At 56.2% G+C, this 24,752-nt stretch overlaps 1 protein-coding gene across 1 annotated transcript in view; it reads right to left on the bottom strand.

The window, feature by feature from the left end:
- Nucleotides 1–16,817, bottom strand: part of LOC138062746 (olfactory receptor 14J1-like) — a 38,762-nt gene extending 21,945 nt beyond the window's left edge. Inside the window, exons 1-4 of the mRNA XM_068921753.1 lie at nt 16,790–16,817; nt 16,106–16,118; nt 13,234–13,431; nt 12,482–12,537 (exon numbers count right to left, since the gene is read on the bottom strand). Coding sequence (XP_068777854.1) covers nt 12,482–12,537; nt 13,234–13,431; nt 16,106–16,118; nt 16,790–16,817 — 295 coding nt within the window. The remainder of the gene's footprint in view (nt 1–12,481; nt 12,538–13,233; nt 13,432–16,105; nt 16,119–16,789) is intronic.
- Nucleotides 16,818–24,752: the final 7,935 nt, after the last annotated feature.

Here is a 24,752-nt window from a genome sequence, read left to right as displayed (position 1 = left end):
CACTGGGACACACCATCCCACATGTGGCCACACCAGTGCTGAGTCGAGGGGGATAAGAGCTGCCCTGTCTCGATGGCTATGCACTTCCTAATGCAGCCCTCTATGCAGCTGGCCTCCTTTGTGGTGAGCACGCAGCACTGGCTCATAGGGCATCCCTCCTGTAATATCTAGGCCCTTCTCCTCAGGGTCACTCTTCTGCTGGTGAGGTCTCAGCCTGTCCTGATGCACAGCCTGTTCTGCCCCCTGAGGCAAGATCTGACACTTCTCCTTGCACAACGTCATGAAGTTTTTGTTGGCCAAAACCCCAAGTTTCTCAAGGCCCCTCTGGACTCAGGCTCCTCTGGGTCAGCTGTTAATGTATGCGTACTGATGGCTCATCCTATCTTGCAGTGCCTATCATGCAGGGTAACAGCATGAGGACCTGCAGGACACTACACATAATAAAAGGCAGCACCAGTTTCAAGGCCCTAGTGGTAAAAGTAGAAATCACCATGGCAACCATCTCAGACAAGCCAAATGAATGCACAAAGAAAGGAAATCCAGGGCCAATGGGTAAACAGAGGTTGGCTGACTGCATGGGAGGGGATCAGGATGGTAAAACAAGAATTTAGAAAGGAGAAAAGAGGGGAAAAAATGCAATAAAAGGCGAAGGAAAAGAAAACTGAAGGTGATTTGGGGGTGGCTGCCAAGCAGCCCTCAATCTGAATGCCTCTGACCAGAGCGGGACAAGGAACATGCAGCTGATCTGGTGATCCTTTTGGGAGACCTACTTCCATAGTCACGAGGAAGCTGAAGGTTTTCCCTAAGGTCAACAAGGGAAGACCCAGGGTGGAAGGAAATGCTGAATCATTCAGGTGGGGAGGGGCCTGAGGAGGTCTCTAGCCCAACTTCCTTCCCACAGCAGGGTGTGTATCAGCTCCATCCAGGTTGCTCAAGGCTTTACTCCTTTAGGACTTCAAAAAATTCTGAGGATGGAGATGGCACCACCTCTCTGGAAAACCTGCCCCAGGGCTTGACTGTCTGGATGGGTCAGAAGTTTCTCCTTACACCCAGCCTGAAGCTCTCTAGTTTCAGCTAATGCCCATTGGGGCCTCATCCTCCCATTGTGCACAATGGTGAAGAGCCTGACTGCATCTTCTTGGTGACATCCTGGAAGGTATGGGGAGGCTGTGATTAGGTCTGCCCAAAGCCTTCTCTACTCCAGGCTGAACAAACCCAGCTCCCTCAGCCACTCCTCACAGGGCAAGTGCTCTGGTGCCTGGGCTCCTTGGGGGTGTGCCACCAAACTCACTCCATGAGATCAATAGTGTTCTTCTACACAGGACCCCCAAATGCCCTTCTACACAGGGCCCCAAATGCATGTAGTATCTGCATGTGCTCTAACAGGTGTTGAGTAGAGGGGGATAATCCCTTCCCTCAATCTCCCAACTGTGCTCTTGTTCAGGCAGCCCAGGACACTGTGGCCTCCGTTGATGCCAGGGCGTGCTGCTGGCTCTCGCTCACTTTGCTGCCCACAAAGACTCCCAGGTCCTTCTCTGCAGAGCTGCTGCCCAGCTGGCCACTCCCCAGCCCAGATCACTGCAGGGTGTTGTTCTACCCCAGGTGCGGGACCTGGCATTTGTTTCGTTTGTGAATTCCATAAACTTCCTGGCAATGCATTCCTCCTTCCTGCAGGGGTCCATCTGGATGGCAGCCCTCAACCATATAGTGCGAGACAATGTCAAACCCCTTGCTACAACTGTGGTAAATGACATCCACTACTCTCCTCTCCCCCACAAGGACAGGCCTTTTATCACAGAAGGTAATCAAATTGATCAGGAAGGCTTTACCTCCAGTAAATCCATGCGGACTGTTCACAGTCACCTTCTTCCTATGCCCGGAAAGGTGATGCAAGAGGAATCATTCCATGACGCACTCCTCACCAAAGTGTGTCTGAATGGCCTGCAGCTCCCTGATTTGTCCTTGTGGCCTTTTTTGAAGATGGGCACAGCATATGCCTTTTTCAGCTCATTGGGACCTCCCCTGATCTCCACAGCCTTTTAACTGGTGTCTGGATCAAAGGCGGCCCAGACCTAGGGACTTCTACAGTGGCACTTTGTCCTTCCTGGAGATTGGTTCACCTCTGTCACAGGTCTCAAGGTGCTGCAGAATCAGCTCAGGCAGCTAATCCCTCTCCTACCATTCCTGCACAGCTCAGCACTGTTTCTTCCTGGCCTTGGGCCCTCAGTAAAACTAATAGACAGCTTGAGAGATTGGCTTGGCCACACTGGGAAGTCAGGACTGAACTCCAGGGCAGCATACTGGAAGCAGACGGAGGTGGGGGCTGCAGTGGAGGAATTCAGAAATATCGTCCAGGAAAACAGGGATGGTGTTAGGGAAGCCAAAGGTCCCCAAGGGTAGACACTTGAAGCGGATGACAAGGGCATGAAGAAAAGCTGCTACTGCTTCAGTGTCAATAAAAGAGTAAAAAGGAAAATGTTGGCTTACTGCTGGATTGGGCAGAGGACAACAACCAACAGTGAGTGATGATGGAGTGAGGGATGACTAGCAAGAACTCAACCCATATCAGTCCGTAGGGTTGGGTGGGCTGCATCTGAGGACATTGAGAGAGCTGGCCACTCTCACAACAAGACTGCTATCTGTCACAAATATGGCCCTGCAAGCCTATTTCTATGTCATGAAATCAAGTGTCTGCACTGAATGACATGAGCTGTTGGTAACACTGGGATCTGGATATGTCTCAGCTTCCTCGTGAGTGGGTGCCTAGCAGTATTCGGCATCTGGGGTCATTTCAGATGGCCAAGGAAACTCCCCACCCGGCCCCACCTGATGGATGCGGGTCTCAGAGTGGCTCCATCAGAGCAAGGAGACACTGGCACATGCCTTGGACCACCTCTGTCTCTTCCAATGTCCCCAGGGGTTTGTGTGTGAGCAACTGACTCCCACTCTCCATCTCCAGGGATTACAGCGGGAGCTTAGACAAGGAGCTCCCATGCAGACATCTCTGCTGGGCACACTTCAGCCTGGAGAAGGGGAATCCCACCTCCTGTCTGTTTGTGGAGTTCAGGGGAAGAATCTGAATGCCACTGCAGCCCCGGGGCTTCTAAACTGGCAGGAGATGCCCAGATGGACTCATCTGAATGAAAACCTGAACCATGGGAGAATGAACTCCCTTCTTGCCCCTCTCTAGGAGTCCTGCCTAGGCAAGAGGCAGGAAGAGGGGCTTCCAGAGTGGGACGTTTCCCCCTCTAGCAGGTGACCTTCCTCTGATGAGATAGATTGTAATGCTGGAATCAGTCTTCCCTCGGTGTTCAGAGAGGGACCACTGGTGATTATTTCAGTCTACTTCAGTGAACATTTCCCAGGAGGAGGGAGCCCGAGGGACAGAGAACTTCTGCCTTTAATTGGGCCACTGTTGCTGAAGGGGTCCAGGCTCCTGGGACGGAAGGAGGTCCTGGCAACGTGGCAGCAGTGCCCATGTGCCCAGCTGTGTGCAGGAGCAGCTCCTCTGCCAAGAGCAGCAGGGCTGTGGGCACTGCCTGCTGCTGCTGAGAGGAGCTGAGAGAAGGCAGAGAGAAGTGAAAGGCAGTGTGGAGTGGGAGGAGAGGGGAGAGCTCCTTGTGGGAGACATCTTCCCAGCCGTTTGCATGGTGAGTGTCTGGCTATAGGACAACACTACTGAGGTTTCTGGAGGGGTCTTCTGAACCCAGCTCACCCCATGACAAGTTTTTTAAAGATCGCTCTCCCAGCTTCTCCAGTGTGCAGGGGAGGAGGAGATGCTTTAGAGTAAAGATTCCCTGGCTCACCGTCACAGGGACAGGGCATGCTGCTACCTTCTCCCAGGGATGGCTACAGGGCTGTGAAGCCGGGACGTGCACACAGGTCTGTCCCAGGGCTGTGATTCAGAGCAGTGTCCCTGCCCTGCAGAGGAAGGTGAAAAACCAGGCTGCTTGAAATGGAAGGAGCTTTCCTTCCAGGGCTTTCTGTTTCCTAATTCGGGCAGGGAGAAAAAAGGAAAGAGTTTTCTGGTTTTGCAAGGACTTGGGACTCACAGACGTTCGCACTCCGAGATCAGGAGGTCTGTGACAAAGCTCAGCAAACCCCTTCAACCCCATCTCAACCTCCAGCAGCACCAGCATCACCTTTATGGGCTTCCTCAGGGTTTATGTGACCTGCTCCTTAGCACCTGCAAGCACAGAGATGCCCCTGCCCAAGTCCCAGACCTGGAAGATTTCTGTAGGGCAGAACTGAGCCCACAGAGGGTGGGATGGGGACGATGAGCACTGAGAGGGAAAAGATATAGGGACAGAGAAAGCTGCCAGCAGGGGCAACTTCAGGCAGCAGAGATGGGCAAGGAATGAGAGGGAACTGCTAGCAGAATCATCATGGGGGGATGGATTTGTGCAAGTCATGGTCAGGCCCTCCAATACAAACACCTTCCTCTGAGCAAGCTAACTCAGAGTCTGCCTCCCAGCAGAGCCTCAGCCCTGACAGCCATGGAGTCCAGGGCATGAGCTGCCTCCTCTGCAGCCAGACCTCCAGCAGAAGAGAGGGGCATCTCTCCTGCCATGGGTTCATTTTGTGCAGCCTGACAAAGGGGCTGGGAGTGACTGCTCTGCAAGTTCGCTCTCTGCGGGGCAGCATGGCCAGGTGGGCAAGGTGAAGGCTTTTGTGAGTGCCCGTCCGTCTCTCTCCTTGCCTCCCTCAGCAGCAGGATCATGGTGCTGCCCCTTGTTTCCCCTCCTCTCCATGCTGCTCCTGTTCCTCTCTCAGGCTCCCTGGGGTTGGGGGGTTTCAGCCGCAGTTCAGACACTGACACTGCAAGTTGTGCAACAGAGGGGTGTGAATGGGAGTGAGTCGTCCCCAGCTCCCTTCGGAGCGGTGAGGCTGCAGAAAATGCACCCTGTGGGGCTGGGAAATGAGCTGCCCTTGTCCCGCTCTTCATCACCATCTCCATATGTGGGCTGAGAGAGAAGACTTTGGAAATCTTCCCTTACCGCCTGAAGTCCTCCACTCTCCGCTCCGTCCAGTTTCTCTCTGAGAGGCGCTTGTGAGGGTGAGTGTCCTTCAGCGGAGAGAGGTGCGAGTGCAGGGCAGTGAGGGGCAGGACTCCTTAGCAGACCAGATCCTGTGACTCTGTACAAAGCCACAGCGAGCCCTCTTTTCCCCTCGGGATGCCCAAGTGCTCATGCTGAGAGCAACTGAAACGCCAAAGGTTTCTGCTCTGTCAAAGAATGCCACCAATGTGAGAGGGAGGCACCTAAAAGCTAAATAAATAATCACTCCTCTGCTGAAGGTTATTTTCCAGAGAAAATAGGTGTCTAAACGTTGACCTGCCCTTCCACATAAGGGGTGGACGTAACCTGCTGCAGCATGTGTACCTCAGAGCTAGTGACCTCCCCCTCCCACCACAGTGCCTGGAGAAAGAGCACACATGGTAAATTGGTGTGAGGATGGGGTCTCGTTGGTCTTAGGATCTCATTGGGACGAAGATGTCTAGAAAGGGTCGGGTCAGCCCCTGCCTTCACTTGACTGTTCCTCTGCCTTGCTGGAGTGGGAGCTGGTGTGAGTGATCCGGACACAGACACCTCTGTCCAAGAGGGCAAGGCTGGGGGAGATGAATCCCTCCCAAGGATCTTCCCTTCCCAAGACAGCTGGCATGAGTGCTTGACAGAGTCCAATAGTGTCTGACCAGGGTCTTTTTGATGTTCCACACCTGGAGAGTGTAATGTTTAATATCAGAATTTATTCTTTGATGATATTTGATGTTACACGGGGGTTTTGATTCAGCAGAGTGATACAGTTGAAACCAGCTCAAGTCTGTTGGTCCCTTGGCAATTCTTCTGTTAGTTGGTCAGGTGTTGAACTCTGTGTTGGGCTGAGTCACACACACACTTCCCCCATACAGATCTGGCTAACTCGGGGAGACATTCACACTGCTTTGATGAACTCAGGCAGAACCATTTACACCAGTTGATCCACTCCCTGGCCCGTCTCCCGAGCCTTCTTCCATTGTAGGGCTTTACTGGTCAGGCGCAGTGTGATATTCATCTCTCATCATGGTAAATAGAGAAGTCCCCCTGGGTCACTGGACCAAGTCTCCTTAATGCCACTCATGACACCCAAGGCCCCCTCTATCCCCACCCAATACCTGGGAAAGTTTGTCACCTCCCTCCATTGACACCCCCTGGCCGAGCAGAAGTGACCCCGCTGGAGATCATCAGCAGCGGCCACTGCTCTGCAAGGCACACTCAAGCAGTGCAAATTAGCACTCAAGACAAGGAACTGAATGAAGGAAAAGGACAAAGGGCATGTGGGAGGCTCCAAGAGAAGGGCAAAAGGTTTGGCTCACAGAAGACTGCTCTAAATTGTCACTGTCTTTTCCTTCTTGGACAGGTCCCCATTCCCAGAGGGAGTAAAATGTCCAACAGCAGCTCTCCGAAAGAGTTCCTCCTCCTGGCCTTTGCAGACACACGGGGGCTGCAGCTCTTGCACTTCTCGCTCTTCCTGGGCACCTACCTGGCTGCCCTCCTGGCCAACGGCCTTATCATCACAGCCGTAGCCTGCGACCACCGCCTCCACACCCCCATGTACTTCTTCCTCCTCCACCTCGCCCTCCTCGACCTGGCCTCCATCTCCACCACTGTCCCCAAATCCATGGCCAACTCCCTGAGGGACACCAGGACCATTTCCTATGCAGGATGTGCTGCCCAGGTCTTTTGCTTTGTCTTCTTATGTTCAGCTGAGTATTCTCTCCTCACTGTCATGGCCTACGACCGCTTTGTTGCCATCTTCAGACCCCTGCACTACGGGACCCTCATGGACACCAGAGCTTGTGTCAGGATGGCAGCAGCTGCCTGGTCCAGTGCTTTCCTCAATGCTCTCCTGCACACTGCCAACACATTTTCCATACCTCTCTGCCAAGGCAATGACGTGGACCAGTTCTTCTGTGAAGTTCCCCACATCCTCAAGCTCTCCTGCTCACACTCCTACCTCTGGGAAGTGGGGCTTATTGTGGTTACTATCTTTATACTCTTTGGGTGTTTCATTTTCATTGTGCTGTCCTATGTGCAGATCTTCAGAGCTGTGCTGAGGATGCCCTCTGAGCAGGGCCGGCACAAAGCCTTCTCCATGTGCCTCCCGCACCTGGCCGTGGTCTCCCTCTTTGTCAGCACTTCATTTTTTGCCTACCTGAAGCCCCCCTCCATGTCCTCCCCAGCTCTGGATCTGGTGGTGGCTGTTGTGTACTCAGTGGTGCCTCCAGCAGTGAACCCCCTCCTCTACAGCATGAGGAACAAGGAGCTCAAGGAGGCCCTGAGGAAACGGATTCAGCTGGTTCTAGTTCAGCAGCACTAAGCTGCCCTTCTCTCTTCGCAAGCAATTTCCAGGTTATCTCCAGAAAATCCTCTGCTTTGGGAGTTCTCTCTCTGATAATTGTGTTTATGTAGAAAGATTTGAAATCATCCCACTTCTCGAGCAGCACAAACCCTGACTGTCTGACCCAGAGACCTTCTGTAAATCTGCCTATCACTGTGTCAGAGGTGGCCTCCCAGGTAGCATCCCTATAATAAAAGGGATCTTCTGAGAACTGTGCTTGAAATTTGGGCTCTTCTTCCACAGCTGGCCCTAAGAATGTGCTCAGGGACTTTCACCTGAAAAGGCCCTGTTGTCATGCCTGGGTTTTCCATGGGCTAAAGGACATCAGCTGGCAGAGTGATGTGTGAGGGAGCAAGGTCTGGATTCAGGTGTCACTTGTGGTTGGCCCAGGGCCCCTGGAGAGGATGAGTCATCAAGGGGTATCTGCTGGGACTGTCCCACATATTGCTGGGAAGGTTAGAGCTGCCCGTCCTTCTGGAAGGGAATATGGGAGCCACGCGGGGAGCAGAGGGGATCTGCAGGGGCAGCATGTGCCTGGTCTGGGCAGTGAGTGGAGACTCACAAAACCAAGTGTGCTGGGGGGTCTGGGGAGAGGGCAGGGGAGGTGGGGAGAGCCGGGGAGGGGCTGGGCTGGGCTGGGAAGGGCCCCAGAGAGGACAAAGGCCAGCAGGCAGCTACTGCGGGTGAACAGCAGTGCGGGAGCACAGAGCCGTGCGCTTGCAGGGCACCCGCAGGTGTCCTGGGAAAGGCAGCAGGGCCCGGAAGGAGCAGGAGAGAAGAGCCCAGGTTGGTGCCTGCGTTGCCTGCCCACCCTGGGGAAGCTGCCCCAGGCCCATCATCCCGCAGCAGCCCCTCGCGTCACCCCTCCCAGCGCTGGCTGCTCCCCCAGCGGTGGGGTGGTGCATGGCCAGCTGCGTCCTCCTGCAGCTCTGCGCATCCCCACGGAGGGGACAAGGCCAGCCTTGCACGGCCTCTCTCCTGCACCAGACCCCGTCAGGTCCCGGAGCACGGCTGTCTGCTGAGCCCCGCGTGGGGCACAGCCTGGGCTGGGCAGGGGCTGGCTGCTCCCATCCCCAAGTCTCTGGGGGATCATTTAATGGTTATTTAATAGTACTCCAGCCCTTGCCATGTGTGAGGGGTCTGGTTCCAGCTCCAGCTGAGCTCTGGCTTTCCTCGCTCCAGCCCTGCTTGCACGGACAAGGTCTCGGGGCTCCCCCCGCGCAGCCCCTGCCCCTTCCCCCATCTGGGCACGTCCCCTCCAGCCCCCGGAGCACTGGTGCTGCTGCCGGGGCAGAGCTGGAGGATCCCACGCAGCGACTCCTCCGGGAGCTGTCCAGGGAAAAGCTGGCCCCAGCCCCAGCCGCAGCGGGGCCCAGGGCAGCTGCCCTCTGCCCACCCACCCTGGCGCTGCCAGCCCCACCGCAGCCCGCTCCTCACCGGCTCCAGCGCAGCCCTGCAGGCAGCTGGAGCTGCCTCGGACCCCGGGGCCGTCTGGTGGCAGCAGCCTTTGACCTGGCCACAGCAGCAGCAGTGCCGGCAGCAGGGCAGGAGCAGGGGACTTGGGGCAAAGACCCCTGCCCTTGGCTGCACGGCCGGGGCACTGGCCGGGTGATGCCTTTGTGGGTGGCCGGGCTCCAGGTTCGGGGTGGACGGCAGCTCAAGGGCGGGAGCGCCGGGATGTGGATGGGCTTCCAGTGCAGCCGGGAGTGTGGGGCAGGCAAGTGGGCAGAGCAAGGCACACACAGCTGCCAAGGCCACGGGTGGAAAGGGCAGTGTGGGGCTGGTGAAGGCCCTCCCTCTCCTTCTCATCCCCGTGGGGAAGAGAGACCCCAGGCCATGCTGGACTCCACTTGGGCTGATGGGAAAGGGCAGAGGGCAGGGTGGAAGAGTCATTCGGAGCCTCTTGGGGTGAATGATGGAGTTTTCCAAGTCCAGGGCTGAGCCAGGGACCTTTAGATCTTCCCCATGATGCTCTCCCAGCTGGACTTGTTCTGCCCTGCCCTAGGTGCTCTCATCCCTATGTCAGCTGTGCTGGATCAGAGGCTGAGGAGCAAGAATTCATGGTCTCACAGAGGAGTTGTGGTGGGAAGGGACCTCTGGAGGTCTCCAGTGCAGCCTTCCACACAAAGCAGGGCTGGTTGGAGCCCTCCACTCTTGTCCGGCCATTGCTGGACTGTGCCTGATCGTAGTTACCATCCCCATACCTGCTCCGCTCCTCTTGTCCAGGCACTGTGGGACAGTACTTCTCATTGGTGGGGCACTGCTCTGCTGGCCTTGCTGGTACTCTTGGCTCCTGGCTGCCCTTCCCACCTGGAGCAGCCCCACTCTTGCTGCTCCCCACAACATACTCTTTGGAGCAGCAATCCCATCACCAATGGTGCAGAAGCACTCAAGCTGTGGCACAGTAAATCCTCTTATCTGAAGGGGGAGTGTCAAGAGGATGAGGCCAGTCTCTTCTCCGTGGTGCCCAGCAACAGGACAAGAGGCAATGGGCAGAAACTGAACCACAGGAAGTTCCATCTGAACCTGAGGAAAAACTTCTTGACTGTGAGGGTGACAGAGCATTGGAACAGGTTGCCCATAGAGGTAGTGGAGTCTCCTTCCCTGGAGATATTCAAAAGCCGTCTGGATGTGATCCTGGGCAATATGCTCTAGGTGACCCTGCTTGAGCAGGGAGGTTAGACTAGATGATCGCCAGAGGTCCCTTCCAACCTAAACGATTCTGTGAGTCTGTGATTCTCCCAAATAGGCAGCATAGTATCAAACCCCCAAGTGGCTGAGCTCCCTTTTTCATCCAGCTCTGACTCTGCATGCAGCGTTCCCTGGCTAAGGGACCAGATCCAAAGCTCTCCTCACACCTTCACATTGGTTGTCAGGAAAGAGGTTCTGCTGAGGTGATACCGTCACCTTTTGTACCTACAACCTCCTGGGGATCTGCTCGGGTCCCAGCTTCCCTTGCCAAGGCTTTCTTAGCTGTAGTGAGCAGGCAGGTCCCAGCAAGAGATGGGCAGTCAGGTCAGCAGGATGGGGACAGGGTCAGGGGAGGACCCCAGAGGTGCAGGGCCAGGCACAGGCATGTCCACAGTGTAATGCATGCACGGCCCAAGGACAAGGGGAGCAGCTCCCTGGCAAAGGGGACGAGGTCCTGCAATGAGGCTGGTCGCTCTCTGTCTCCTCTTTTGCCCACGAGATCCCCCTCCCTGGCTGCCTCCAGACCCTCCATGCCCACCCCAATGCCCAGCACACCACGACAGCCCTGGCCCTGCAGCCCCTCCGGCACCTCCTGCTGCCCTGGGGACAGAGCCACCTGCCCCGAGCTGGTGCCCAGAGAAACCTGTTTCTCGTTCTCATTTTCTCTCTCTGCCTGCTGCCCTGCTTTTCTCCTGGGACATCTCTGCTCCCCAGAGAGCCTTTCCCCAGGCCAGTGTGTCTGTGCTGGCCTAGCTGATCCTACACCCCCACATTGTGCACCCCACAGGGCCCCAGGCTGGTATTGCTGCTCTGCAGGGTGAGTAGGCTGTGGGGCCACAGGGCCATCAGGTGACTCCTGACTTGGCCCTGGCAGAGCAGGTCATGGTGGGAAGCAAACCCCATTGGACAGGGATCATCACCACTGATACTGCTGCCATGTGTCTGTGCTCATGGATGGTGCTCAGAGTGACTCCCAGGGTGTTGCCCAAGGCAGGAGATGTGTTTGGGTGTTCACTGTGGTGTCCGGCCTGTGGTGTTTCACTGGACGTGCAGGAATCACTCTCCTGTCCCCCTTCCCTGCGCCTCCTGGGTCCCCACTGCCTCTCTGGGGATTCCCCATGCATACCTGGATTTAGTGCTTTACCATGGACCCTCTCTCACTTTGGGAGGCTCCACTCACTGCCCATTGCCAGGCACACGCTGTCCCTGGACATCCCCTGAGCTCTCCTGGCGATCTCCTGGAGATTCCCCTCCACAACCATGGGCATCTCTCATCAGCACTGTCACCTGTGGGACAGCCCCAGGTAGGTAATTCAGAGATCATTCCTCATCTCTGTTGGTAACCAGCAGATGAGCCCTGAATCCAGCCCCCAGTCCCTAATGGATGACCCGGGGACTTGGATCTCATCCCATGAAGTTCACAAGCAGAGCGGCAAGCCCTTCTCTGGTGCAGTCCCTTGGGCATATTTTTGACTCCAGCTTCTGAAGAAAAGACAGACTTCAAGGCACATCACAGGGGAGATCCCCTTTTATTAAAGACATGTTAATGTGGAGGCCAGGTCTGGCACAAGGGTGCCCAGTGCCTGGTCCTGCCTGTAGGCACAGGGCTCATGCCCATGGAAACACAGCCGTACCACCACCCAGTTATGAGACCTGCTGGGCCATATCCACAGAAGAGGGCACAGAAGGACAGCGTGGAGATGAAGAGCACAGCCTCCAAAAAAGAAACCCTGCTGCTGTGAGGAGATGCGTCTCCAAGAAAGCTGAAGCTTCTACAGGAAGGCTGCAGTGAGGGAATGCCTGCTGTGGCAGTGGGGGGGATGATACTTTCAAGCACAGGGTCTGTCCTCACAAGCTGCTGCCTGACTCCCCTCCCTCCATTCCCCCTCCACTTGTAGGGTTGGAGCTCTGTAGAGGGAAGGGACCAGCTCGCGGTGACAACCAGCTGCCACTCTTCCAAAAGAGGGGTGTGAGATCACGCCCTGACTGTGGCCAGCAGAGCTGAGCTCTCCTAATGGACATGGCACCCATGGTCTCATCCCGCCTGTACTCATCGGAGCCTGATTCTGTGCCCCTGAGCTCCCTTGGTGTCAGTGCCAAAAGGGACCCTGCAAAGGGAAACTCCCCTCATTGCACTGGGGGCATCTGAGGGAGCTCAGACTAGAGGGCTCTGAGGTTCCCCCATCTCTGCTGATGAAGGGTAAGCCTGCCTTCCTGCTTCAACACAGTGTCTGGGTCGGCTTCAAACGAGAGATTCCTGAGAACAGACATGAACAAAACTTCTTTGCAGTTTACGAGAAAGTAAAGTAAGAAAGAGAAAGTTAGAAAGAAATAAATGCACCACACAGAGCCTTGATGCCAAATGCCCTGGGACTGATGAATGGGCGCGCATGGGAGAGTTATCGGTGCTTACGTTGCACCTGTATAACCAGTTTTGTCAGGGCCTCCTGGAGCTCCTTGTTCCTCATGCTGTAGAGGAGGGGGTTCACTGCTGGAGGTACCACCGAGTACAGAACAGCCAGCACCAGATCCAGAGCTGGGGAGGACATGGAGGGGGGCTTCAGGTAGGCAAACATGACAGTGCTGACAAAGAGGGAGACCACGGCCAGGTGCGGGAGGCACATGGAGAAGGCTTTGTGCCTTCCCTGCTCAGAGGGCATCCTCAGCACAGCTCTGAAGATCTGCACATAGGACAGCACAATGAAAACGAAACACCCAAGGAATGAAAAAAGACCAAGCACAATAAGCCCGACTTCCCTGAGGTAGAAGTCTGAGCAGGAGAGCTTGAGGATGTGGGGAACTTCACAGAAGAACTGGTCCACGACATTGCCTTGGCAGAGAGGAATGGAAAATGTGTTGGCAGTGTGCAGGAGAGCATAGAGAAAACCAGTGGCCCAGGCAGCTGCTGCCATCCTGACACAAGCTCTGCTGCCCAGGAGGGTCCCGTAGTGCAGGGGTCTGCAGATGGCAATGTAGCGGTCATAGGCCATGACTGTGAGAAGAGAATACTCAGTTGGAAATAAGAAGACAAAGCAAAAGACCTGGGCAGCACATCCCGAGTAGGAAATGGTCCTGGTGTCCCTCAGGGAGTTGGCCATGGATTTGGGGACAGTGGTAGAGATGGAGGCCAGGTCGAGGAGAGCGAGGTTGAGGAGGAAGAAGTACATGGGGGTGTGGAGGTGGTGGTCGCAGGCTACAGCAGTGATGATAAGGCCGTTGGCCAGGAGGGCAGCCAGGTAGATGCCCAGGAAGAGCGAGAAGTGCAAGAGCTGCAGCTCCCGTGAGTCCGCAAACGCCACGAGGAGGAACCCGTTGAGGAAGCTGCTGTTGGACATTTTCTCCTTTGGGGCACAGGGGTGCTGTCTGAGGAAGAAAAGACAGTGACAACTTAGAATAGTTTTCTCTGAGAAAACGTTTCCATTTTTCATATACAATTCCCCCCCACACCCACCCACCCACACAGAAACACAAGATAGACAAATTTCTTTTCTCCTCAGGAAGACGTTCATTCAGCTCCTCAGCTTCAGCTCCAGCTGAGTGTGCTGTGAGGAGCAGGGGCCTGTCCTAATCTAGACCAGTGGGTGGATGGAATTGGTTTGTGATAGCTCTGGTTTTCGCTACTGGTGTATAAGGATGTCCACCTTTAATGGAAAAGGGCTGTTAATATCCGCACACACAGTTCTAAAGAGCTTGGGCTGCAGCAGGGAGGTTTAGCATTTTTTTAATAATTATTTGGTGTGGAGATTTTTAGATTCCATCATCACATCTGGGGAGCGTTCTTTGCAGGGACAGATATCTGTGTTGCTGCAGGCATGAACATTGCAAAGACCAGAGAGGCAAATGGGCTCTCTGCTGCTTAGCGCAGTCAGGAGTGCTGCTGAGTCCATCAGCCTTGTTCCCAGCTGCCCTGGGCTCGCACTGGTGCTACCCAGAGCATGATTTCACCCACAAACCCAGGTTTGTCTAGAAAAGACACTGGACTCTGAGGAGATCAAGGGCGGCTGGTTTCAAAGCACAGTTCTTCCTCTGCTCAGGAGCCCTTGGTGGCATTAGCACCTCCTGAGCTTCTGGAAATGGCTCCCGAAGGAGACAGTCATGTGTCCCGACACGGGGGTCTCCGGAAGGGAGAGGCAGCTCCTTCCCCAGCCCCTCCGACTGCATTGCCCAGCACCATGGGGCTCGAAGGGGCCTCGGGCACCTCGCTCCCATGAAGGGCCGCAGGGTGGGTGTCTGGATTTGTAGCTGAACCGCCAGCGGACAGCAAGTACCAGAGCAGAAAGGAGAGGTAGGGAAAGGAGGAGAATGGCTGTGACCCTGCTGCCCAGGCAGGACAGAGAGAGACAGACGGGCACCTTCCCCAGACTGCGCCTCCCACCCCGGGGGTCCTGCCAGGGCAGTCGTTCTCAGCCCCTCTGCCTTGCCCTGGGAAAGGGGCAGGTGGCAGCAGAGAGGCAGCTCTGCTTCCTGGCAGTCTGTCTGCAGAGGAGGTGACTCCTCCCCTGGAGCCCTTCACCCTCAGAGCAGCGGGAGGGCACTGTTGGGTGGGAGAGGAGAAGAGGGGGGCTTGCTCAGAGGAAGGCATCTACGATGGAGGACCACAAGACAGCTGCCTGAGTCCAGCCTACCACAGAGTTTCTGGGGGCACTTTCCTGCCATTCCCTGACCACCTCTCAGCTGCCTGGAGCTGTCCCCACTGGCAGCTCTTCCTCTGTCCCCACCTCTCTCCGCTGTCAGGGCTCACAGACCCCATCCCACCCGCTGGCCGTTCACCTCTGCCCTGCACAAACCTCCCGGCAGGAGGGCACTGCCCAGGGGCATCTCTGTGTTGGCAGGACCGAAGGAGCAGGGCGGACGAAGCATGATGAGGATGATGCAAGCTGCAAAGGGGAGATTGCTGCTGCCTGCAGGTAAACAGATGCCTGAAGGAACTTTCGGGGATCCTTGCAGACAGTAACCCTGCACATCTCTCCTTCAGTCCTCCAAACCTGCAGCATCCTTCTGGATTTGTGCCCTGCCACAGGCACAACACAAAAGCAGAGACTCAAGAGAGTGCCCCCCGCCCCTCACAGGTAAGCCTGCCCTGAGTGTCCTCTTGGAAAGTCCCCTCCAGACATGCCCTGAGGGTGAGCTAGGGCTGTGAGCAGCCCTGACCCTGACACATGCAGCACCCTCCCAGGAGCAGAATGAACCTGCCCTGCTGGGGGTCACCCCTTCCACCCAGAGCTTCTCCCCGCAGCACTGTGGGGAGCTCCCTGGGCAGGCGGAGGGCTGACCCTCGCAGGTGGCAGAGACATGGCACCAGACACACAGCACCCTCGGGACACAGGGACACTGCTCTGAACCACAGCCCTGCACAGACCTTGGTGCACACCCAGACCTCACCTCCATGCAGCTGTCCCTGGGAGAAAGCAGCAGGATATCCTGTCCCAGTGATGATTTGGCAGGACATCCCTGCTCTGAAGCATCTCCTCCTCCCATGCACTAGAGGAACCGGGAGAGCAATCCTTAAAAAACTGATCAGCCATGCGAGGGGCTGGGTTCAGGAGAGCGCTCCAGCAACCTCAGCAGCATTGCCCTGCAGCCAGACACTCACCGTGCAAAGGCCTGGGAAGATGTCTCCCACAGTGAACTGTCGGCTGTCCTCCCACTCCACACTGCCCTTCACTTCTCCCTGCCTTCTCGCAGCTCCTCTCAGCAGCAGCAGGCAGTGCCCACAGCCCTGCTGCTCTTGGCAGAGGAGCTGCTCCTGCACACAGCTGGGCACATGGGCACTGCTGCCACGGTGCCACCAGCTCCCTCTGTCCCTGGAGCCTGGCCCCACTCAGGAGCAGGGGCCCAGCTGCAGGCGTGAATTTCTCTGTCCCTCGGGCTCCCTCCTCCTGGGAAATATCCACTGAGGTAGACTAAAATAATCACCTAGCGTCCTCTGCTAAAGAGTGGACAGAGACCGATTCCAACATTGCAGTTTATTTCATCACAGGATAACTCTCTATGGTGGAAATGTCCTCCTCTGCAGGTCCCCATTGCCTTCTCTTACCTAGGCAGGACACCTAGAAGGGGACCGGAGGGGAGTTCATTGACTCATGGTTCAGGTTTTCATTCAGATGATCTGGGCATCACATGCTGGTTTGGAAGCCCCTGAGCGGGAGTGGGATTCAGATCCCTCCTATAAACTCCACAGACACACAGAAGGTGGGATTGCCCTTGCGCAAACTGAAGTGTGTCCAACAGATATGTCTGCATGGGACCTCCTTGTCTAAGCTCCTGTTATAATCCCTGGAGGTGGAGGGTGGGAGTCAGTTGCCCACACACAAAAACCTGGTGACATTGGAAGAGACAGAGGCGGTCCAAGGCATGTGCCAGTGTCTGCTTGCTCTGATGGAGCAAGTGGGAGATTGCATACCACTAGAGCATCAGGTGGGGGCCAGGTGGGGAATTTCCTTGCCATCTCTAATGACCCGAGGTGCCTAATACTGCTAGGCACCCACTCACAAGGAAGCTGAGACATATCCAGATCCCAGTGTTACCAACAGCTCATGTCATTCAGTGCAGACACTTGATTTCATGACCTAGAAATAGGCTGGCAGGGCCATGTCGGATGCTTGGGGTGTCCAACACAACTGCATGCTTCTAGCACATACACCATGGCACCTCCAGGGAAACCATGGCCCCTTTTTAGTGCTTCCTGGACATGTGCCCCAGGGCATCTCAACTTTCCTACCTGTGTCCACACAACGGAATCCCACCATGGCCTTTAGGCCAAATCCATCCTGTCTGCATTCAAGCGTGCTGCATAAATGGGAGGCACATCACATCGAGGTCTCCACTCATGTCTCTGCACCCTCCAACCCTTCGGGCTCTCCTGAACCTGAACCTCTTCTCACCCTTCCACATGATATGAACAGCCACTGGGCTAGTGATGTCCTCTGGGTGGCTGGATCGCAGGCTGCCCAGGCCTAGGGACTTCTTTACTGGCACCTTCTCCTTCCTGGAGATCGCTTCACCTCTGTCACAGGCCCCCAAGGTGCTGCAGAGGCAGCTCAGGCAGCAAATCCCTCTCCTGCCATTCCTGCACAGCTCAGCTCTGTTTCTCCCCGGCCTTGGGCGCTGCAGGGTTTGCTCTGTTAGTGGGAACCTCCTTCCACTGTCACATTGGCCACCTCCTATCCATGCCATCATGTCACCCCTTGCAGTCAAAGCCTTTGCCTACAGAAGGTCCTACAGAAGGTCCTTGGGAACATGTTTCTGTGTGAGAAATCTTCTGTCCGTGCCACAGCTGAGGTGCTGAACTCAAAATACATGCAGACATATGCAGCCTGGGGCGCAGCCAGGAGCAAACGGAGATGTCACCAGGGAAGGAGACTCCACAACCTCTGGAGAACCTCTTCCAGTGCTCTGTCACTCTCACAGTCAAGAAGTTTTTCCTCAGATTCAGGTGGCCCCAACTCCCTCTCCTCAGGGGCAACCAACAGAGCTCCTTAGCAGCAGCTCCACCTAGCTAGAGCTGCTCCCAGGAGAAGTTAAGGCCTCCTGTAGTTGTCCTTGCCTAGCTCTCCTTGCCTGTTCGCAGCAAGCACCCTCGAGTTCCTCGGGGTCCCCAGAAAGCCCCCCCCACAACTTCCAACAAGGACCTCAGAAGTTCTAAGCAGAGCCCACACACTGCTGTACAAACTGCTGCCTCTGTTTGCTGCCTCTGTTCTCTGTGGTCTGGCCTCCTTTTGGCAGGGACTTGGAAAGCCACCTCTCTGACAGTCTTCAAGGGGGATGGAGCCTCCCTTCTGCAAGAGTCACCCTGAGACTATTCCGAGACAAGGAAGGGTGGTTGTAGGGACGTTCTCAAACTCCAGCAGCTGCACAGCTGGGAGCTGGTCACCTCACACACTTCTGAATGAGCCAAGGTGCAGGTCCTGAGGCATTGCGCTGCCTTCCAGGCTCTGCACTGCAGCCTGGACAGCAGCCCTGCAGTGTGTGGGCAAGTCCTGAGAAGCCTAGCAGAAAAACTGTGGGAGATCCAGGGCACTAGGTGCTGTACAGCCCCCCGGGAAAGCCAGGGTGCTGGGGGGGGGGATGCAGGGTGCCAGGGACTATAGCCAGGGGAGAAGCCCTGCCCTGAGGTGATGCTGAAAAGCCCAAGGACCAGCTGAGCTCCAGAGGTGGAAAATGGCTTTCCCCAGGCTCAGCCTGGGCAACAGTCTTGGGAAATGAGAACACTGCCCCAAATTTGCTCCCCAGCCTTGCCCATGGTTATGGAACATGGGAAGCACCAGGGTCCCACGTAAAGCCCTCTGGATGATGCGTGTTAAGGGCCTATTTGCTCTTTTCTGGCATCTCATCTCTCTCCTAAGCACCGCAGACTGAGAAACCTTGCTGAGGCCTTTTCAAAACAAAGAGCCTGCTTTGGTGCCTGAAGGAGGAAGGCTGCGTCCTGTCCCATCCTGTCCTACATCCTCCTTTGACAAGAAGAGTGACCCACGGGAGAAACCTGTCTTGAGGCTCGCCAAAGCATCGCAGCCCATGGCCACCCTTTTGTGCTGTTTGACCTCACATGATTTTGATCCCATCTTTAACAAGTGGCAAACCCCTAACATAGCCCCAAACCCCAGCTTCCCACACAGGTCTGCCCTGTGCAGAGACCTGTTGGTGCAGGGGCACAGAAGTGACCTCTGCCGTGACCCATCTTAGATTTTTCACAGCCTTTGTCACCATCTGGTCACGTTCCTGAAGGATTTATCAGCAAGTTTTGGAAACTAACAGGGGGTCAGGGGAGGTGACTGCTTTCCAGGACATGAGGGGAAGTCTCTGCTCTCTCCCTGGCTGTGCCATCTCCATGGCGGTGACCTACTGAGCCCAGAGATGACACGGGCTGAGGTCACAGGGGGATGTGCCGCATCACAGAGAGGTCTCTCCCCGGTGCCATGGGAGAGCCCTCACTTCCCTGCAAGGCCAGGGCACGGCTCACACACTCCCCACTGCTGCCCTTCAGAGCTGCTCCCCAGCAAGGAGGGAGGCCAGGAGGCAGTGGGGCTGCACTGGGGCTCCTCACCAACCGGCACAAGAGCAGGGACACATTGGAGAGGAATTGTAGGGGACGAGACAGGAGACAAGAGAGTCCTTTTTCCCTGGAGGGAGAGGCGAGCCGAAGGAAAGGGGCCAAACGAGATGGAGACTGCTGGACCAAGAACATTAGCCCAGACCACGGATACTAGCTTTCCAGTGCTCCTGCAGCTCTCCACCAAGGGTAAGGGATTGAGGAACTCCTTCCTGAGGTGTCGCACAGAGACTGTGAAATGCAAAAACAGTTGTGGGACCTGGGCTGTGGGGGTGTCTGGACAGGGCTGGGTGCAGCCACAAGAGCCCTGCTGGAGGGTCCTGTCTGGCTCAGGGCACAATGGGGCAGGCAGGAGTGCTGGGTCCTGGGGCTGGGGCTGTCCTGAGCCCCGAGGCTCCTGTGGGGCTGGCTCCATCCCCTCCTGGTAGGGTGGTAGGGTGGGAGGAAATTCAGGCCCAAGTTTCCCTGGGAGTGGGTCTCCCTTTTGGATCTGGCTCTGGCAGGAAAGGGGTCCTGCGTGCCCTGGAGGCTAGAGTGTCCACCACCTCCCATGGGGCTCTCAAGAGCCTGCTGAAATGCCCACAGCGGAAATGAAAACTTCACCTTAAATAACCTCAGCCTTGCTTGGGAGAACCTTTGTTCCTTCCCCCCGGAGCCTTTTATCTTTCGAGGTTGGCAGAGCATGTTTTGGGCTCAGACCTGGTGTCCTCAGATGGCCACAGCCCCTGTCCTCCTGCAAACTGGGCTCCAAGCTCTGCACCCAAAAGACAGCAGGTTTGGGAGAGCAGCTTGGGGGGGGGGGGTGCCATAGCCACCCCACCAGTCCTGCCTTATGCCAGGCTGATTTTCCCCGGAGCCGTGGTGGGCAGTGCTGGGGTGAGTTCAGCAGGGCCATCTCCTGCCGCCCCTGCCAGCCCCACACCTCCACTCCGCAGCACCGGCAGGCCCAGAGCTGCTCTCCCCCTTAATGCCCCCTGCCCCGGGGCTCCTCAGCCTTCCAGAGCGACCCGCTGGTCCCAGCCTGTCCCGCAGAGAGCAAGAGCAGCGGTGCCGGCAGTGGGGCTCCTTTCCTCCAGGAGCTGCCAGCAGGGCCGGTGGGGCTGGGAACGCGGGAAAGAGCAGCCTAGGCCCCAGGAGAGCTGCCCTACAAGCCAGATGTGCTGGCTGGCCCCAAGCAGCTGCATGGGGACGGTGCGGTGGGGTTGGGCCGAGATTTGTCTCCAACATTGGAAAGATATCTCGGCCTTTTGATTCGTGGAGGTGGGAAGGGAGCAGGAGCAGAGGTGGGAGTGGATGTTCAGAGGAAGTGCTTCTTGCTCCCTCTTGGAGGACTAGAAGGAAACAGAAGGCCTGGAGAGTGGGCCTGGGTGTGATTTGGGGCATTTGAGGGGGGGTGTCCTGGCTGCTGGCCTGTGTGGTGGTGTGGCCTGTGTGTGCCTGCTGCAGAGGGGTGTGCTGGCTGTCCACCGTGTGTGAGGGGAGGGGTGGGGGTGAGGTGTGTGCCAGAAGTTGGGTGGCGTGTGGTGGGGAGAGGCGGTGGCCCCAGGGTGTTGGTTGTGGGTGCGGGAGGAGACGTGTGGAGAGAGCAGTGGTGTGCGTGGGCAGTGCCATGAGGCTGGGGAGGTGGGGAGCGCTGCGAGGTGAGCAGGTGCCTTGGCTGCTGGGGCCCCGGCTGCCCTGGTGGCCCCATGAGCCAGGCACGCTGGCAGCCGGCTGCCTTCTGCCCGCTCAGCTTCACGACTGGAGTTTCCTCCGCTCTTGCCAGGCTCTGCAGCCAGATAGCCCACACAGACTGAGAGATACATATAAACATGCAGCTGAGAGTATTTGGAGTAGAAGAGGTCATCTTTCAGAAAGGGTTCCTTGCTGGAGATTCTTGAATTTAACACCTCTGAGATCTGCCCAACACGTTTTATTTTACGCTAGAGGCGGAAGCCGTTGCCTCTCTCCCCTAGTAGCAAAGGCTCCGTGGGGGTACTACCTAAGTGGGGTACATCGTTGGTGCAGACACTGTTTTCTTCTCCTGTGGCAGAACCCCAGAAACTCTTTGCTTATAGTGCAGTAGTATCCCCCAATCAGCCCTTAATTAACTATCCAGTTAACCTCCCTCCAACCCAGTGAAATATGGCAGGTGAGGGGAGAGGGTCTTCATTTCATCTTGCCAAAGGCCTCACTGCTTTGGGGCTCTCTGCTGTACCTTGCACCCTGCCCTGGGCTCTGAAACCAGATATCCAGAGGCGGACATCCAGCAGGAGGCCACAGAGAGCAGTTCAGATCATGTGGGACTTTCTTCACCCACACAGTTCACAAGGAAATGGTCTCTCCACAGTGCAGCACTCAGAGGTGCTCTTTCCAGTGGCGGTGCCACCGTCATTAGCTTTTAAAATGGGGCCAAATAAGGGAAACTTCCAGAGACAAAGTATTTCTTCAGAAAATCATTGGCCTTTAAAACCACTTCTCCCAGAGGTGCCTGCTGCAGGGAGTAGTAATCTCAGCTGCCCAGAGCTCACTTTCTGTGCTGAAGACTAAGGAAATGAGCCCATTGCTTTTGGACTGGGAGAAACATCAGCTGATGCTCAGGCACTTTCCTGCAAGTCAGCAGGAAACACTTCCTGGGTCCGAGCTGAGAATCAGCGTGGCAACCTGGAGCTGTTTGATGCAAATAACCCCCTCAGAATTAGGTTCCTCCCCTTTCCACATGCTCCTCTCTGCCCTAAGGGGGTCATTTGGGAGCTGACCCTTCAGGTGTCCAAGTGAGCACATTTGGCAGAGTGTCACTGAGCTGGTCACTGAGGCCTGCAGTTTCGGGAGCTCTTGCCAGGATCTCCAGCTGGAAAGCTGACTCAATCCCAATGTGTCCCCTTTCTGCTAGAGGGGGAGAAGAGACCCCCATAGCTGGCTCCTCATGTCCCTGAGGAAGGGGAAAGGCCAGCAGCTGGCACAGAGCTTGGAAGGTGATTGTGAGGTTATTTCTGCCTCCCCATCTGATGGGCCAGTATCTGATGAGTAGCAGACCAGCTAGCAGGCCCACCTCCTGCTGGCACAGAGCCTGCAGGCCCAGAGCCCTCGCCCTGCTGCCAGCGCTCTCCCCAAGGCAGCCCAAGAAGCCATGGACTGCCTTCGTCCTGAGGATGTGTTGCTGGCTTATGCTGCTGCATGCTGCCTCCCTGGACCCCCCCAGGCCCTTCTCAGCCAAGCTGCTTTCCAGCTGGTCGGCACTCAGCATGTCCTGGTTCAAGACATTGCATTTCCTTTTGTGGAACTTCCTGATGTTCCTCTCTGCCCATTTCTCCAGCCTGTCACAATCCCTCTGACTCGCAGCGCAAACAGATTATGTCATGGCCAGTTTTTTGGACATAATTGTGTCTCAGAAGCTTGCAGGCCCTTAGGAGGCACAGGCCCATGCAGGTGAGTGTGTGGTCCCTTCTGTGTCTGTAGGTGATGGGCCAGGAAGAAGCTTGCGGGTGGGAAACTGTTTGTGAGGTGACTTGTGTCTCAGTACCTGATAGGCCAGCAGCAGGCACATGGCTTGGATTTTGGTTGTGAGGTCACTTCTGTCTCTGCAGGTGATAGGGCAACCACTGCTTCTCGAGCAGAGGAGGTGCTTGTGCGATTCCTTCTGCCTTAGTACCTGATAGGCCACTTGCAGGCCGATGGTTTGGATGCTGATTGTGATGACGTTCCTGCCTGAGTACCTGTTTGGCTAGCAGCAGGCACATGGTAAGTCCAGTCCTTCTGAGAAGCTGAAAGGCTCACTGCAGGCAGGTGGGCTTGGAAGAGGACTGTGAGGTTACTGGTAAAGGATCAGCCGGTAGGCCAAAAGTCTAATAGGAGGGGACATTGTGGTGAGAGCCATTGTTTCTCGGAAGCTCCTTGGATGGTAGGAGGCACATGGCTGTAAAGGGGAAAGTGATGTCCCTTCTGTCTCTGCAGGTGATGGGCCAGCAGCAGGCACATTGCTGGGAAATTGGCTGTGAGGTCCCGTCTGTCTCAGCCTCTGACAGGCTAGCAGCAGGCTCATGGCTGGGGCACGTGCATGTGAGGTCACTTCTGAGCAAGCTGCTGGTAGACCAGGAGTAGGCCCATGGATTGGCTGTTGACTGGGAAGTCCATTCTTTGTGAGTGCCTGATGAGGTCTTTGCCAGGTCTCTTCTTCCTGATGACCTGATTAGCTAGTAGCTGCTCATTTGCTTGGATGCTCATGGTGAGGTCACTGCTGCCTGAGTACCTAATAGGCTACCCCCAGGCGCAGGGCTAGAGTGCTGATTTGGTGGTGTCTCCTGTCTTTGCAGGTGATAGGCCAGCAGCAGGCACACGGCTTGGATGTTGATTGTGAAGCCTCCTCTGCCTTAGGACCTGACTGGAGAGCAGCAGGCACATAGCTGGTCACGTGCATGAGAGAAGCTGGAGGGCCAGCAGTAGGCCCCTTGGCTTGGTGCATGATTGTGAGGTGACTTCGGTGTGAGCAGCTGAGAGGTGAGCCTTTGGCTGCGGCCTAAGGCAGGTGTTTGTGAGGTCACTTCTGCCTGAGGATGTGGTTAGACAGCAGGCGCAGAGCCTGCTGACCCAGAGCCTGCAGGCACAGAGCCCTCGCCCTGCTGCAACGCTCTTCCCACTGCAGCCCAGGAAACTGATGCAGCCTTTGAATACCAAAAACACTTGGCTGGCTCCTGCTGCTTCATGTTGTCTACCAGGACCCCCAGGCCCTTCTCTACTAAGCTGCTTTCCAGGCAGTCGGCATTCAGCGTGATGAGGAGGGTACTGGATTCTGACAGCCTCAAAATCTCCAAGACCAGTTTGAGCCACCTGGCTGTGAAGGTGACTGTGAGGTCACGCCTGTCTCTGCAAGTGATGGGCAAGGAGCAGGGAAAATTATGAGACCTCGCAGTCAGCACTGCAGATGTATCTCCTTTCCCTGCCTCTCCCCATCCTCCCACCCCTGTCTTCTTTTGGCTGGGATGAGTGGTGGTGCACCACCCTATGCGAAGAGGTGGCTGGAGTGCACAGAGTTTTGCCTTGGAGATGTTGACGAGCCAGTCCACAGCACTGCGCAAATGGACCATAAGGCAGGTGGAAAATGGGCTGGACCATTGAGCCAAAATGCTGTGATCAGTGGCACAAGGTCCAACAAGCTCCTTCAGTGGGTACCTTTGCTGGTGCTCTCGGACTATGCCTGGATCGTGCCAGGGGGGACCCTGGAGGCAGAGCCTGCGCTGGCTTTTCCATGTGGCACGTGCCCTGCTGAAAGCTGCTGGCTTGGCTCAAGGCTTTGCTTGGCAGAGAAATCCCCGGCCTTGCTGAGGCAGGGCAAGGCAAAGGCTTGAGAGCAGTAGAAGCCTTGTGCCGTTTCCCTGGTTGGAAGTGTGCTTGTCTAAGGCTGGTGCACTGGCCCTGTCCGTGCTGCTGAGTGTGTCCGTGTGCTGCCATGTGGTCATTGGTGAGCTGTCGGAGCACGGCCCGAGAGAGGGGGAGTGTTGCCAAAGAGTTTTGTCCTCCTGCCTGGAAGCCCCTCAGTAGGGAGGCCTGTGGGGTGAGGGCCTTGAGGGCACGTGAGGCACAAGAGAGAGGCAAGAGCTGGCGTGATGCGCCTCCTGGGAGAGCACTTGCTCGGTGCTTCGTGGAGGTAGGAAGTGAC

Source organism: Struthio camelus, chromosome 29 (genome assembly GCF_040807025.1).
Source record: "Struthio camelus isolate bStrCam1 chromosome 29, bStrCam1.hap1, whole genome shotgun sequence".
Lineage (NCBI taxonomy): Eukaryota > Metazoa > Chordata > Aves > Struthioniformes > Struthionidae > Struthio > Struthio camelus.
This window is presented reverse-complemented; position numbering and strand designations above follow the sequence as displayed.